The sequence below is a fragment of the Canis lupus genome, chromosome 16 (genome assembly GCF_003254725.2).
Source record: "Canis lupus dingo isolate Sandy chromosome 16, ASM325472v2, whole genome shotgun sequence".
NCBI classification, from domain to species: Eukaryota; Metazoa; Chordata; class Mammalia; order Carnivora; family Canidae; genus Canis; species Canis lupus.
The window spans coordinates 8435366-8450302 of record NC_064258.1 but is presented as its reverse complement, the minus strand read 5'-3'; the positions used below and the strand labels follow the sequence as shown (position 1 = coordinate 8450302).

Genomic DNA, 14937 nt, shown 5'->3' with positions numbered 1-14937 from the left:
TTTTTTTAAGATTTTATTTATTTATTCATGAGAGACATAGAGGCAGAGACAGGCAAACGGAAAAGCAGGCTCCATGCAGGGAGGCCGATGTGGGACTCGATCCCGGGACTTCAGGACTACACCCTGGGCCGAAGGCAGGGGCCAAACCATTGAGCCACCCAGGGATCCCCGAAGCTGGCCTTTTTACTCACCTGTCTGAGGAAGCGATTATTGACGAGGTCGACCACAAGGACCTGCAAGATGAGGAAAAGGGCTGATTACTGTCACCAGGGCTTCCAGGGTATAGTGATAGACTCTTAGCCTTCTTCCTTCTTGGCATCCAGACAGGCAGCTGGGGTGGAAGGTGGAGTGGCCCATTTGTGGTTTCCTGACGTTGCCACTGTAGCCACAAATGATGAAGAGGGGAGGTAGGGGGTGGAGAAGAGCTTTCCAGAATTGCATGCTTTCAACACTGAAACCACAGGCTGGGCCATGTGTCTACCACAGACTGGACTCCTTGCCCCGTTCCCAGTCTGGCTAAGGCAGAGGCTCTGGGATGGATTTTTAGTGTGTGGGTTTTTAGAGGTGGGCGAAAGATGCTATAGGGCCCATTATTCCATTCCATTCAACTCTGTACTTCCCACTCCTAAGGGTCTCTCTCCTCCCAGCTACCCACTTGGCCTTGTCATTTCTCTTAGTGGGAGAGGAGGAGAGGAACCCAGAGGAGTGGATCCAACTAGAGAGTACAATCAAGCTGCAGGGGCTTAGAGAGGCAAGTCAGGGCTTCTTTCAGGTCTCAGCATGGGCCACTGGCTATGATGGAGGAAGAGCACAGGCCTGCACAGCCACCATGTTTTCACCAACAGCTGGAAACACAGACTGTAATACATCCCAGATGATGTACATATCCAGGAGCTGAGGCAGCTCTCTCCTTTCTTCTCAAACACACACGTGGGGTTAAACTGAGCCATTGCAGGAATCACAGGGTACCCAAACTCCTTGCCGTTCAGAAACACATGCTCAAAGACCTGTATGTGCTGGTGAATACTTTAGGCCTACCTAGGCAATTAGAGGAGCCACATCTGGGGGCTTGGGATGAATTTCAGGGACAGGCGTTCCCCTGGGGATTCAGAAGTTAGTGGTATCATTTAGGCCCCTATGGTTCCCTTGCTGACTGCTGGGAGACATCAGTACATGGGATAGAGATTATTTAGAGGAAGGGACTGGGGCTAAAGACCCACAGAAATGCCAGGTAGGACTTTCCTCATGTGGGTGTAACCTGAAAACCCAGAAGGGGATCATTAAAAACATTTTAGTGACTGTCTTTTTTCACATCAGTGTTTGTAGGGGCGCCATCTTCATCAGCTTTGTTATTAGTCCAAATATAAATTCCAGCAATTGTTAGCTCCTGTGTGCTTTCTTCCTCAGTGTTGGAAAGAGGTGGGAGGGCAGGATAGGGTGGATGGCTACTTACAGATCAAGTGTTTTAACATCTGGCTAAGTTGTGGATTGTTGCCTTTCTCCATGGGTGTTCAGGCCAGTGGGTTCATTTAGAGAAAACTGAATTTGCAGTCACCAAGGATCTACTGAAGCAGGCTTGGGGGTTGTATCCTCTGACGTGGCATGCTTGCGGTGCCTTAGCCAGCACCTCCCCTCTACCCTCTGGTCCCCACCAGAAGGGAATAGGGATGTCCCCAGAGCTCACCTCTTCCAGTGGAAGCTCCCTGAGCAGCGGCAGTGAGCTGGTGAGCAGCCCGATGAGGAAGGGGGTTGGTGAGCAGACGATGTCGATCATGGCAGGTGGCAGCACGGGGATGTAGGTGTGGTGCCAGGTGAAGGGGTAGATGACAGCCACCATGGCGTGGCAGCACTTGGACAGCGTGCTACAGCAGAAGGTAGAGAAGGGGAGATGGGGCAGATTCAGGGAAAGCTCTGGACAGGGCCTGCTCAGCCTCACAGGGTGGGCAGCCTCCGTGGAGGAGGCTGGAGAGAAATGTGGGCACTCCATCCCATAGGCATGTTTGTCAGAAAAGGTGTCATACACGTATTAGGTACATTATGTAACACAGTCCTAACACAGATTATCCAGGCACATGGAGCCTATGTGAGGCTTTAAGACACAGCTAGAAGGATGAATTTCATGCCTCAGCTAATTTTTGCTAGTGTTCCTTCACACGTGAGCTACATTCTTGTGACATTTTGATCATTCACTTCCACCCCTCTTTCCTAAAACCCTTCTATATCAACTAAAGTCTCTTTTCTCATGGATGCTTATGAATTTCTTATGCTTCTATATTCTAACACTAGCTTTCTCTTTGTTCTCTTCCACACATTTGCTCAGCCAAGCATGAACACCTAGGTGCAATCAAAAGAAATGGGGCAACTCTGGTATTTATATGGCAGCAGTCAGCTCCAAGGCTCTGTTGTGTAAAAGTGAAACTCATGTACAGTTACCCCTTACCCAGCATTCAAAACTTAAAAAAATAACAACACTGGGAGTCTCCCTTAAAGAAGAACAATCATGGAACAGCCTTTATTGGCAAGCCCCGAGCTCCTGTGATCCCTATCCCCCGTGCTCTGCGCGGATCCTGGGTTCATGCATAGATGACTAGCTGGATTACCCGGGACTATCAGCTGGAATGTCAGCCCCACCGTGCCACACACAGGGATGCCCAGCAGCCTCTCCAGGTGAGCAAGAGCTGACTTTCTCTTCTTCCCTGCATTTTCTTGTCACTGGTGAGCCTGCTGAGGGCAGACCCTCTCTGCTCCCATTCTAATATGCTGTTTCTAAAATGCCATGGGATTTAAAACTTCAGAAGCTTGTTAGAAATATCTGTAAGAATAAAATATAGGCAAGGGCCTCCTCTGGGTTCTCCTCTGATTATATTGCATCTTCCGCAGGGCACAGGCCCTGTAACCAGCATTTTGTTTGAGTGTTTGCACCAGTTCTCAGCTCTGCTCTGTTAGGCATAACTGCAAGGGAGCAGAGCCGGATAGATGAATGCTTCCTTACTGGATTCCACTGACGTCAAGCACCTATACAGGCAGGCATACTTTGGAATTCTGTGCCAGAGTGCTGCAATCAAGCAAGTATCTCTATAAAGGCAGTCAAATGACTTTCTTTGTTTCCCAATGCATTTTTCCTAAGGCATCCATTTATCTTTTTTTTTTTTTTTTAAAGATTTCATTTTATTATTTATTCATGAGAGAGAGAGAGAGAGGCAGAGACACAGGCAGAGGGAGAAGCAGGCTCCATGCAGGGAGCCCGACCCGGCCTCCATCCCCAGTCTCCAAGATCACACCCTGGGCTGAAGGCGGCGCTAAACCGCTGAGCCACCCGGCTGCCCGGCATCCCTTTCTCTTAGATATTCTGGAATGTAAATACTGTTAGTGACTTGCTCACCCTTTGTGTTTAATTTCCTTGATCACTGGGACACCTGGGTGGCTCAGCGGTTGAACCTTTCTGCCTTTGGCTCAGGGTGTGATCCTGGGGCACAGGGTTGAATCCCACATCGGGCTCCATGCATGGAGCCTGCTTCTCCCTCTGCCTGTCTCTCTGCCTCTCTGTGTGTCTCTCATGAATAAAATCTTACAAAAATGTTTTTTCTTGATCACTGAATGTGTGGAATTTACCTTGTTCTAAAACTTTTAAATTTTAGGACTAATCTGTCACTGTGTGAGCAGTATACAAAGTTGATCTGCTCGCTCGCATACTACAGTTGTGAGGACACAGCTGAGGAAACTAGGATGTTAAAATAAAAAGGGGATAGTTGGGCTAAAACAGGTCTTCTCAGACTACACCCTGCAGCCCATTACTGAGTCCTGAAATAATTTTAGTGGGCTGTAATCAGCATTAGAAATACCAAAAAAATAGATGAGAAGAGAGTATGCTGCATTTTGTTCCAGGTGTAAGTGACTACCTGTGTGCTTGCATGTGGTGTTTGCATTAAGTCTGAACGTGAGAGGCATTTCTCATGACACGGCCTGCAGTTAAAAGGGTCTGACGTCAATGATTTGGACCATAGAACAGGAGGCTGGAGGCAGGTGGACAGTGATAGTTCAGTTGGAATTCTGGTATGTGGGATGCCTGAGTGGCTCAGTGGTTGAGTGTGTCTGACTTTGGCTCAGGGCATGGTCCCAGAGTCTCAGGATCAAGTCCCAGGACAGAGTCCCATGTCAGGCTCCCTGTATGGAGCCTGCTTTTCCCTCTGCCTATGTCTCTGCTTCTCTGTGTGTCTCTCATGAATAAATAAATAAAATCTTTAAAAAAAAAAAGGAATTCTGGTATGTTCCATGTTTTACGAGGATGTTGGCTTTCATCCCCAAGTGACCAGGGGGACTTTAAGGACTGGAAGAAAGAATTCCCTGAATGGAGCCTCATGGATTAAAACCCATCTCTTCTGATAGCACATTTGCTATAAGCTCTTAAATGTGACGTGGAAGAAGTGTGGCTCCTGCGTGGGCTGCGGCGGTGGGAGCTGTCATGCAGAGCCCATGTCAGCAGTCTCTGAAGCTTTTCACTTCCACTTGCTCCCTAACAGAGAATTCAAATGCAGTGCTCACACTGAAGCATTTTCAGAGTTGTGGTTTAAGCACTTTTGACCCCAGGGAAATTATAGGATCACAGAATTTTAGACACAGAGCCACCTTACAGATGGAGTTCATCTTATTTTGAATCTTTTTTTTTTTTTTTTTTTCTTGGAAGCTTTACACCTACTATGGGGCTTGGACTCACAATGCTGAGATCAAGAGTCCCATGCTCTACTGACTAAACTGGCCAGGCACCACCCTTCTTACAAATTTTAATAGCTAAAAAGACCGGGAGGAAGCTGACCTCTGCAATGGGGTGGGGAGAGCCACGAGGAGAGGAATGGAGGCATGAAGAGGCATAGTGTGAAGCCTTTGTGGTTTCCTCAATCACTGAGATAGAAAAATAAATGTGTTTAACTTTTTTTTTCCAACTCAAAGAAAATGCCTTCTGCCCTCTTGCTTTCTTGCAGCCTCATCCCTGGAATGAGAAAGTGTAATCAGTTGCTGGCTTCTCTCTGTGGCCAGAGCACCCTGTGGCTCCTAGGGGAGGCCTAGGCAGTCCAGCAGCTCTGGGAGACTCCCCGCTATCCCTGTTCAGCTGCAGAGTGGGAACCGGCTGGATGAGGAAGGCAGTTGGAACAGGTCAGGAAGAATGATAAGCAATGCCAGCACTAGCCAGATACACACAGTGGATGAATAAATGTTCCAGAAAGATTGAATTCTTTTATGCCACTGGAATGCACTGAATGAAAGGACAAATGAATTCAATATTGATGGGGACCAAAGATGACAACTTAGCTGGGTACGCTGCTGACCACTAGGTAGGTGCTGCCTCTGCTATGTCTCCTAACAAGTGGTTTTTGTTTGTTGGTTTTTAAATCATCTGATGTGCTGTTGCAGCTGGAGCCAAATGTTTCACACCTGGCTATCATTAGCACCTCACTGGCAGGCACATATGGAGCATAGGGCGCTCATGACAACAGGTGGGCAGTGTTTGAGGAGTGGCTCATTCCTCTCGCTTATTAGCCCACATCAATATGCTGGAAAAAAAAAACCCACCTCTCCCTCTTGAAACACAGGAGGAAAGGTCGAATTCTGCAAATTGTATAGTGACAACTGTTCCCCCAAAATAAATGGTAGAGGAGAAAAAGATGGGATTATTTTGAGTGTAGTTTGTGTTTTTCTCAGTCTCTCATGCAAGTGCTAATGGAATTTTATTCCCAGGCTCAAAAAGGCTAGAGGAACCTTCCATGAGGGGTGAGGTGTGGGCACTGCTAGGATGGGTGGTCTCTTAGGAATATGAAAGAACAGGCTTTGGTTTGGGCGACACTGTGGATAACTTTTCAAGTGTGCTTGCCACACAGCTTTCCTGAGCATCTGCTGGCTGGAGGAGAGGCAATGTTTTGGAGGAAGTCCTAGGACCAGAGCCCTCGCAGCTGGCTCTCGTTACTGTGGGGGTAGAGGAAAGCAACACCAGCGTACAGCTGTGATCGATTTGTACAGAAGGAGGGGAGGGAGGTGATGCCCATGTGGGAGGCTGGCTGGGCCACAGGGTTTAAAGAAGCGCACAGAGGAGAAGAGTCAGGTCCCAGAATGCTTTGCTATTTGGTGGTGCCCCATAAGGGCTGAAGCACTAGTCTAGAGCCATCAGGATGCACTTGTGTGTACTGAAGTTCTCCTAGGGAAGACACTTTGGTTCTGGCTGCTAGCAAACCTCTGTTGCTATATGTGGGGTTACTATGCTCAGCAACCTTCCAATTTATCTAGGAACCAGTAAGAACTGAACACAGAGCCTTCTCTAAAATGCTACCAGAAAAGTAAACAATGTGTTTGCTAAGTTAGACTCCCCAGGAATTTGAAGAATGATCCCATCAGCATCTGTTGGTATCCCAAGCAAAGTATCTCTGCTAGTGTATCTATTATTCCCAGGAATATGAGCGAAAGGCAAACTTCAGTCTGGTCTGGTACTTGGGGAGACCTAATGGGAGGTGGATGTCACATGCACCAGCTACCATATTTCCATCACTGTACTTTCACACCTGGAAGTAACATGTTGCCAAACTTTAAAAAAACATAGGCTGGGCCTCAAGAAAATGGGCTCTGCTACCCTCTGTATGATCTCAGGTAAAAGCCCTGAACTTCCTCATCTGTAAAATAAGTAGAGTGGCCTAGATAATTTCTAACTTCCTTCCAGCTTTATTTTTTTTAAAGATTTTATTTATTTATTTGAGAGATTGAGCAAGAGAGAGCATAAGCTAGGGGGAGGGGTAGAGGGGGATGTGAAAGCAGACTCCCCACTGTGCAGGAAGCCCAAGTTGAGGGACTCCACTCAATCCCAAGACCCTGAGATGATGACCTGAGCTGAAGGCAGAGGCTTAGCCATTTGAGACACCCACGCATCCTTTCTTCCATGTTTAATGTTTACAAACTACAAATCTATGAGAGAGAAAACCAGGCACTAGAAATAGCTGCAAAGTGAAAAGAACCAGGGCCATCAGAAGATAATCCAAGGCTCATTAGTGGAGACAGGACAGAAGAGTAGTGAAGTTGCCTCGGACAAACTAATAGATAAAAGTACCAGAGAGGTTTTGAGTCCTTGCAGTGAGCTCCACATAAAGGTGGCAACACAAACAAGCACAGCCTGGGAGCATGTGACCCTGATGGAAGATCTGGAACAAGTTTTTAGCCCAATATTTTGCTAGTGATGGGTCTGAGGTAGAAGACAATTGTGGTTATGCTAGTCTCTAAATCTTGCTCCAGGGATGCCTGAGTGGTTTGGCAGTTAAGTGTTTCTGTCTTTGGCTCAGGGCTTGATCCTGGAGTCCCCAGATCGAGTCCCACATCAGGCTCCCTGCAGGGAGCCTGCTTCTCCCTCTGCCTATGTCTTTGCCCCTCTCTGTGTCTCTCAGGAATATATATAAAATCTTTAAGAATAAATAAATCTTGCTCCAAATGTTATCTTCTTGCTGTTCATATATTTAATATTTAATCAGACTGATGCCATTATGTTACTAAGTTGTGTTTTGCTTAGGGTTTTGCTGAATTAAATATATGTACCTCTAAGACTGTTAGCCACTCTGAGGACTTCTGAAGTAGTATTTTGGACGTCAGACCACCTTGCAGATAGGCCTTGGGCAGCTGTTCTGCCTAGAGAGGGCATGTTCACAAACTCTACCTTTTCCTTTATTTTAAAGATTATATTTATTTATTTGAGAGAGAGATAGATATGCAGGAGTGGATCCCAGGATTCTGGGATCGTGACCTGAGCCAAAGGCAGACAATTAACCGATGGAGCCACCCAGGTGCCCCTACCCTACCTTTTTCTGAGATGGCAAACATCGCCGAGCACAACTGATTCTAGACAGGACAGGGAATCCCCATTTAGGCTTACAGAAACTGATTTAAAAAAAAAAAGCAAAAAGGAGCACATAAAAAAATGAAGGTGCATAGCTACCTAGGAACTCATCTGTGCAGTTGCTCATGTGCCGAAGCTAAGGGCAAACTCCACTATTTATCAAGATTCGACCACCTAATCCTACTTATCAGTACTCATTTGGCTTACAATCTTCATATACTCTAAATAAAAAGATAAAAAGGAAATTTCTTGAATGTTAAAAATTTTGTGGGGATCCCTAGGTGGCTCAGTGGCTTAGTATCTGCCTTTGGCTCAGGTCATGATCCCAGAGTCCTGGGATTGAGTCCTGCATCGGGCTCCCTGCATGGAGCCTGCTTTTCCCTCTGCCTGTCTCTCTCTCTCTCTCTCTCTTGCTGTGTCTCTCATGAATAAATAAATAAAACCTTTAAAAAATGTTAAAAACTTTGTGCCATAGGGACACCTGGGTAGCTCAGCGGTTGAGCATCTGCCTTTGGCTCAGGTAGTGATCCTGGGGTCCTGGGATTGAGTCCTACATCGGGTTCCCTGTGAGGAGCCTGCTTCTCCCTCTGCCTGTGTCTCTTGTGAATAAATAAATAAAATTAAAAACAACAACAACAAAAACATTGTTCCATAAAACTTTTGGACAAATTTGTTTATGTGCAGCTCTGACTTTATTATTCGGCCTGGTCTGTAGATTAGTCAGAATGTTGGGAATTGAAATTAATAAAATAAAAAACAAATGTTTATCATTGGGGAAATGAAGAAAGGGGTATAAGAAAATATTTATTTGGGTTGCTATGACAACAGAACGAGCCATCACAACAACATTCTTTCTTTTGCATCTGTCAAACTTTGGCTTGACAGTGCCTTAAGAAACACTCAGTGTCCACCCTGAAGATGAAACGGAGCAAAAATGTTATTCTAAATTTGATAGATTTTTGGCTCGACTTAAAAACCCTTTTATAACTCATTCAGTATTTGCCACAAGTCCCAGCTACTTCCTCTTGCAGTGGGCAGACTGACTAGCAAGGGGTGGGGGTGGGGGAACCACAGGCCAAATGCAGGCTCACGTCCACAATGGCTGCCATGCGGCCACTCACTGAGCTCGTGGCAGGTCCTGCACTCATGTGTTCTGCGGTCTCACAAAGGTTGGGGAGAATTAGAAGACTGTGGAGGCTTGTTTTCACTTCTAGCTGAACAGGGCTGGAAATGGGATCACACATGGCATGTGCAGTACTGTGCCTGGTGATGAGGATGAAAGCCCCCATGGGAGCATATGTGGAAGTCTCTCTTGGTAGGCTTTCCCAACTCAGACGACTTGCAGCCAGCCACTGTCCCCCAAGCTCTAGTTTGTCATGGTCTAGCCAAAGAACCCTTCAATTCCTTCTGGCTCTTTGCCGGTAAATCAGACAGCATTAGGTGGATGGAGATTCCTCCTGGAGGGACACCCCAGCAGAGCAGGCTGGAAGAGGGAAGATGGGTTCTGGCTTTTTCACTCATGATGTTCTATGGTGGAGTTTCTGCGCTTTGATCACCAGCTATGTCACTTTCTTTTTTTTTTAAGATTTTATTTTTAAGTAATCTCTACACTAATGTGGGGCTCAAACTTACAACCCTAAGATCAAGAGTCACATGCTCCACTGACTGAGCTCCAGCCATGTCACTTTTTTTCTTTTTTAAGATTTTATTTATTCACTCATAGACACACACACACACACACACACACAGAGGCAGAGACACAGGCAGAGGGAGAAGCAGGCTCCATGCAGGGACTCGGAGCCTGACATGGGACTCCATCCCGGGTCTCTGGGATCACGCCCTGGACTGAAGGTGGCGCTAAACCGCTGAGCCACCTGGGCTGCCCCTGTGTCACTTTCTTACAGGTGAGCCAGACTACCCTATCAGGGAAGGGGTTACAATTAAAGGTCAGAGAGCCCCAACCCTGAGGCCTCCAGAAGTACAGAGTGTAGGCTGCAAAAGGAGGTGCAGAGGCATCCCGACTTCTGAGCATAGCCTAGAGAGAGGCCTGGGAATCCTGGAAAGGACTCACAACATGGTATTTAACTCTAACCCAAGTCACATGTAGAGGGGCATTAAAGGAGCACACACAGTTACTGGGGCATCACACCAGCTCTGAAGAGTCCAGGATTAGAACCACTCTAAGGGAGGCCACAGTAGCAGGGACAGGCTGCACAGGTGATTTTTACTGAACCAGATGAGGCCAGGAGAAGAGTGAGCCTGGGGAGCATGGGGAGATGTGGGGTGTTAGCACTGACTTTCTCTCAACAGCATGTTCATGGCATCACACAGCATTTGAGTCGGAGGGGTCCTGCAGGAATTAGATAGTCCTCTCCCCCATTGCACAGATGGGCACATGAGGTGGTCATCCCCCAAGTCGTCCCCTGGGACACTCTGGAAAGCACAGGATGCCTGAGGAGGTGGGTCGTGGGGCAGGAATGGGGCCATTAGCAGGTTCTTCCTCAGTTATCAGAGGCCCGGGGCACTCTGGCCCAGGGAGTTGGGAGAATTTCAGAGCTTGGAAAGACTGTGGGGTCGCCCAGCTCCACCTGACTAACTGGGTCCCAGCTGAAGGCCGTAAGGGAGGGAGGTTCTAGGGAGAAAAGCATGGAGGTCTTGGCTTCTTCAGTACACAATACAAGCCTGCCTGCCAAGCACAAATAGGGTCTCAATGGCATGTTTTATTGTTTTATTTTTTTAAGATTTTATTTATTTATTCATAGAGACACACAGAGAGAGAGAGGCAGAGGGAGAAGCAGGCTCCATGCAGGGAGCCTGATGTAGGCCTCGATCCCGGGTCTCCAGGATCACACCCCAGACTGCAGGCAGCGCCAAACCGCTGCGCCACCGGGGCTGCCCTCAATGGCATGTTTTTTTTTTTTTTTTTTTTTTTTTTTTTTTTATGATAGTCACAGAGAGAGAGAGAGAGGCAGAGACACAGGCAGAGGGAGAAGCAGGCTCCATGCACCGGGAGCCCGATGTGGGATTCGATCCCGGGTCTCCAGGATCGCGCCCTGGGCCAAAGGCAGGCGCCAAACCGCTGCGCCACCCAGGGATCCCTCAATGGCATGTTTTAAAAAAGACTTTCCTTATGTATTCTGTTAAAGGGGTCACAGGCACTGCCCTTCACCCACCCACCCCCACCACGTGGCCTGCTCCTCCTCCTCCCTTCTCATCTTCTCTGGAGCCAGGCTGCCTGTGTCCCAACTCTCCCACTAACCACTGGCTGTTCAGAGCAAAGTGACTTAACCTCTGTGTGCTCCTTAGTTTCCTAACAATAAATGCTTTCTGACTGAGTTGTCAGGAGCCTGAAAGAACACAAGTCAAACCCTTCCGAGAGCCTGGCCCAGAGATGACATTCCAGTCCACCTTGTGGTGGCCATGTTATTACTGTCGGCAGGCTTGCTCATGCTGTTTCTTTCTTTTCCTGCCTCCACTCTGTGGGCCTTTTATTTATTTATTTTTCCACCTCTTCAGGTCTGCCTGGAATGCTTACCGGATGGAAAGAGAATGTACTGGGCAAGAGAGAACCCTTTGAGCCATCTGTCACAAGAAGAGCATGGGCTGCCTTTGGGGACAAGGTGACACAGGAGCCATATCAAGTCTCAGTGATGAGGGGCCTGGGTGCAGATGAGCACTGGTTTCATAAATGAGGAGCCCCAGCGCCCACCACTGAGGACATTCAGGCATCCTCCTTCCTCCTAGGAGCACCCTCAGCCCCTGCGTCCTTTGTGATGAGATGAATGTGCAAGTCTGAAAGCTATAAACACACACACACACACACACGCACACACACACACAGAGTAGTTAACTGCACAGTGGCCTGGCTCTGGACCCAAGGAGAGAACCGAAGTTAGCCCTGTCTGTGCAGCAGCCACAGCCAGCATTTTACCCCTGCTCGTGGGCATCTGCTGTTCCAAGGGACTCAATCTCTAAGAGCAGAATATCAGGCATCATGGAAGGTGGGGCGAGGAGAGACACTCCGAAGTCCCCTCCAGTCAGACAACATCGACGACACCCCAATAAAGCTGCCCCAGGACAGGAGGGGAGGGGCTGGGAGAGCTAACCCAGATGCAGCCACCACTGGGCACAGTCCATTCACAGGGACGGCAGTTTCTTCGCTTTCCTTTGTCTCCTGTTAGAGCAGCTCTGGGGGAGGGGCTTCAGCCTGTCAACCCAGAAATCTGTCCAGGCAGGAGGGAGTGGTGGTCCCTTCCCAGACATCTTTGTAACGAGTGTTTCCTGGTGTCTCAGCACCTGAAGCCTGACTCGTCCCCTCTGGTGTCCTTAAAGGATGCATCTGTCTTTGACCCTTTCTGTTCCCACCTTCTCTCATTGTACTTTGACAAGAAAAATAGATGATACTTGGATACTTTGCCAGGGAGGGAAGCCAGGAGAGGGCACGCTCCTCTCCAGCCACGCCCATCTTCCTAGACATTCTCTCAGGCTGCACCTTCCCAAGCTTCCCATCTTCAACCCAGGAAGCAAGCTCCTCGTGGGACTGTTCGGCCCTATCTCCAGTCTGGGCGGGCAGCAGGTTTACATGGCTGGCCTTTACTTCTTGCATGGGCCTTTCTGAGATCCACTACGTTCCCCTCCCCCAGGTTGAGCCTGAGAATTCTACTTCCGGGGGACAAAGTGAGGGCTTCCAGAGAATACAGACAGCATCTAGATGAAATCCGACCCCGGTCACTGAAGGGTTATTACTCATCTTTAGCTTCCAGAGCCCCAACCTTAGAACTCTCCAGTCTGAATTCCCCAGTGCCCAGCACCAGCTGCAGGCTGAGAGTCGGCCTGCTTCCGCAGCGGACCCCAGTGCACAGGGAGTGCAATAAGCATGACAGTAAAAGTGAATAGCTCGCTAAAAACTGGGCTGGGAGCAAGCTGGGAATAGCCAAATGGCTGCTGTCCAAAGAGGAGTATCACTGAGATGACCAGATGGGCTGGAGTGGGAGGAGAGGACTGGATTCCATTTCCTACCATGTTCCTGATGAGCTCCACATTCATACCTTCTGTCCTTTCCGTTCTTCTTTCCCTGTTCTTCTTCCTTCCCTTGTGTTTTCCAGATTTGGGAGTCATATTTCCTCTCCAAATCAGAGTTCTTCTACTTTTGTGTTTTTGGTATTTCTTCTTTCCAGATGGACTCCTTGGTTGGCCTCATCTGCTTTCCCTGGTTGTCAGGTCTATCTCTGGCCAGACCCCACATCTCAGCCCTTCCTGGAGTGGCAGTCACCACCTGTGCTGCCGTGCCCTTAGTTCCGAAGCAAAGAAGGCTCTGATTCAGTATTGTGAAGTGATGAAAAAGCCAGGAATTCTTTTTATTTTTAAAGTTCATTCACTCCAATGCCTATCTGCATCCCCTCTGGCTCTTCTCTGATTTGGGCTTTGCAAATCATTGAATGTGACCCTTTGGACATGGGGGGCATCCTACCAAGCCATGAGCAGGTGTGTGTGGTTCTATGTAACTTATTTCAACACTGAGAGGAAGGGCTGCCTTTGGGATCCATCTGTGCTGAAGCATGGCCCTGCAACCCTCTGTGAACCTTGGCTCCTTGCCTCCTGCTCTGCCTGCCACTCTGCTTAGCCACCGTGAATGGCTTTCCAGTTTCTGAAGGTGACATGCTCGGCCTCCTGTATCCTTGCCTGTGTACCTCAGCCTGGAGTGTGCTTTCTACTTGCTCTTAGTCTTAGGACTCAGCCAAAACTGGTCTCCTCTGAATGAGAGCCCTCCTTGGTTCTAGAACACACTGCTCTAGTAAGCCTTTACAGCATAGTACCCGGTGTCCTGCTCCCTTCTCTGCCCTCCATCCCCCAACCTCCGGCCCACCGGGACCGAAAACTCTTGAGTACAGCTCTGCTCTTTTACTCTCATCCCTTTAGCGCATAGCAGAGTGCCTAGCACACAGCAGGATGAATGAAAGGCAGCCAGAATATCAGATAAGTAGTGCACAGAAGCACAGGCTTACCTGTGCTTTACAGAACTCGTGTGCCTCTTAAACCTCCAGGCCTTGCAGCCCGCTGACCTGCCCTCTTCCCTCAAGAGGTGTTTCCTTTGTAGTCCCAGGCAGTCACCTGCCCTGCACAATCTAGACAGTTTAAGACTGTCAGGCAGACACTTTAGCAGAAGTAGCCAAGATTGGTACCTGAGCTTGTCTGCGATGAAGATGACCCTCCTCTCCAGAAGCAGGGAGGCGAAAACACAGAGCAGGTGGCGGACGCTGAGAGAGGAGAAGAGGGACTCAAAGTCTACATGTTCCAGCCTGGAGTCCAGGGGGCGGCACAGTTCAATCACCTGCCAGAGAATAGGGCAGCCATGAGGAGGGGCCGCACCCCAGGCCTGTGGCTCTGAGGTCCTCAGGAGAAAAGGGAAAGAAAACAGGGAAGGCCAAAGTGATTGGGGAGAAGAAAGCTTCTAGGACCCTGGGGGGCAGGGGCAGGTAGACTTGGTACGAACTCTGTCTCACAGTGGAGGGTAAGGAAAGTTCAGATGGAGCTGGGGAGACGGGATGGCAGGACCAATGGCCCTGGGCCCCAAAGCTTGGAAGCTCTGCCTGATAGTGATGTGTTGGGACTGCCCCCCTCCCCAGGAGTTCATTATGGTTGATGTCCTATCATTTAGAGTCCCATAGGAAAGTGTCTCTGCCTCACCAGGAATATCACCTGCTGGAATGGAGTCACAGGATCACACAGAAGGACCAACAGATCCAGGCAGCACTTTCAAGATTCATCTCCTCTAGAAGGCATTTCTCAATAAACCCCACCTTATACCAATCCTTCCCTTAGGATGTGTCTTACAGCTTGTACACTTAGTGGGCACATCTTCTCATTCTGTACTTGCTGAAATGTTCTTGAATTTATCTCAAGTCATTGCTCACATGTGTGTTTTTCTCTATAAATAGCTGGCTCCTTCACAGTGAGCAGAGACTGGTGATTTACTCCGAGTATGGCACCTGCCCAGTGCTGTACACATAGTGGGGCTCAATAATGTCAACATCTCCATGGCCAAGCCATCTGCACCTGGCATAAGGATAGTG

The 14937-nt window shown here is 48.5% G+C and overlaps 1 protein-coding gene across 6 annotated transcripts in view; it reads right to left on the bottom strand.

The window, feature by feature from the left end:
• DENND2A (DENN domain containing 2A) overlaps positions 1-14937 on the bottom strand; it is a 104037-nt gene that overhangs the window by 13651 nt on the left and 75449 nt on the right. For 5 of the 6 annotated variants that reach the window (XM_025434019.3, XM_025434015.3, XM_025434016.3 and 2 more), the window contains 3 exons: positions 14047-14195; positions 1685-1862; positions 192-233 (listed from right to left, as the gene is read on the bottom strand). In XM_025434019.3, the coding sequence (XP_025289804.1) occupies positions 192-233; positions 1685-1862; positions 14047-14195 (369 nt within the window). The remainder of the gene's footprint in view (positions 1-191; positions 234-1684; positions 1863-14046; positions 14196-14937) is intronic. The other variant, XM_035699758.2, reaches the window with a different exon arrangement.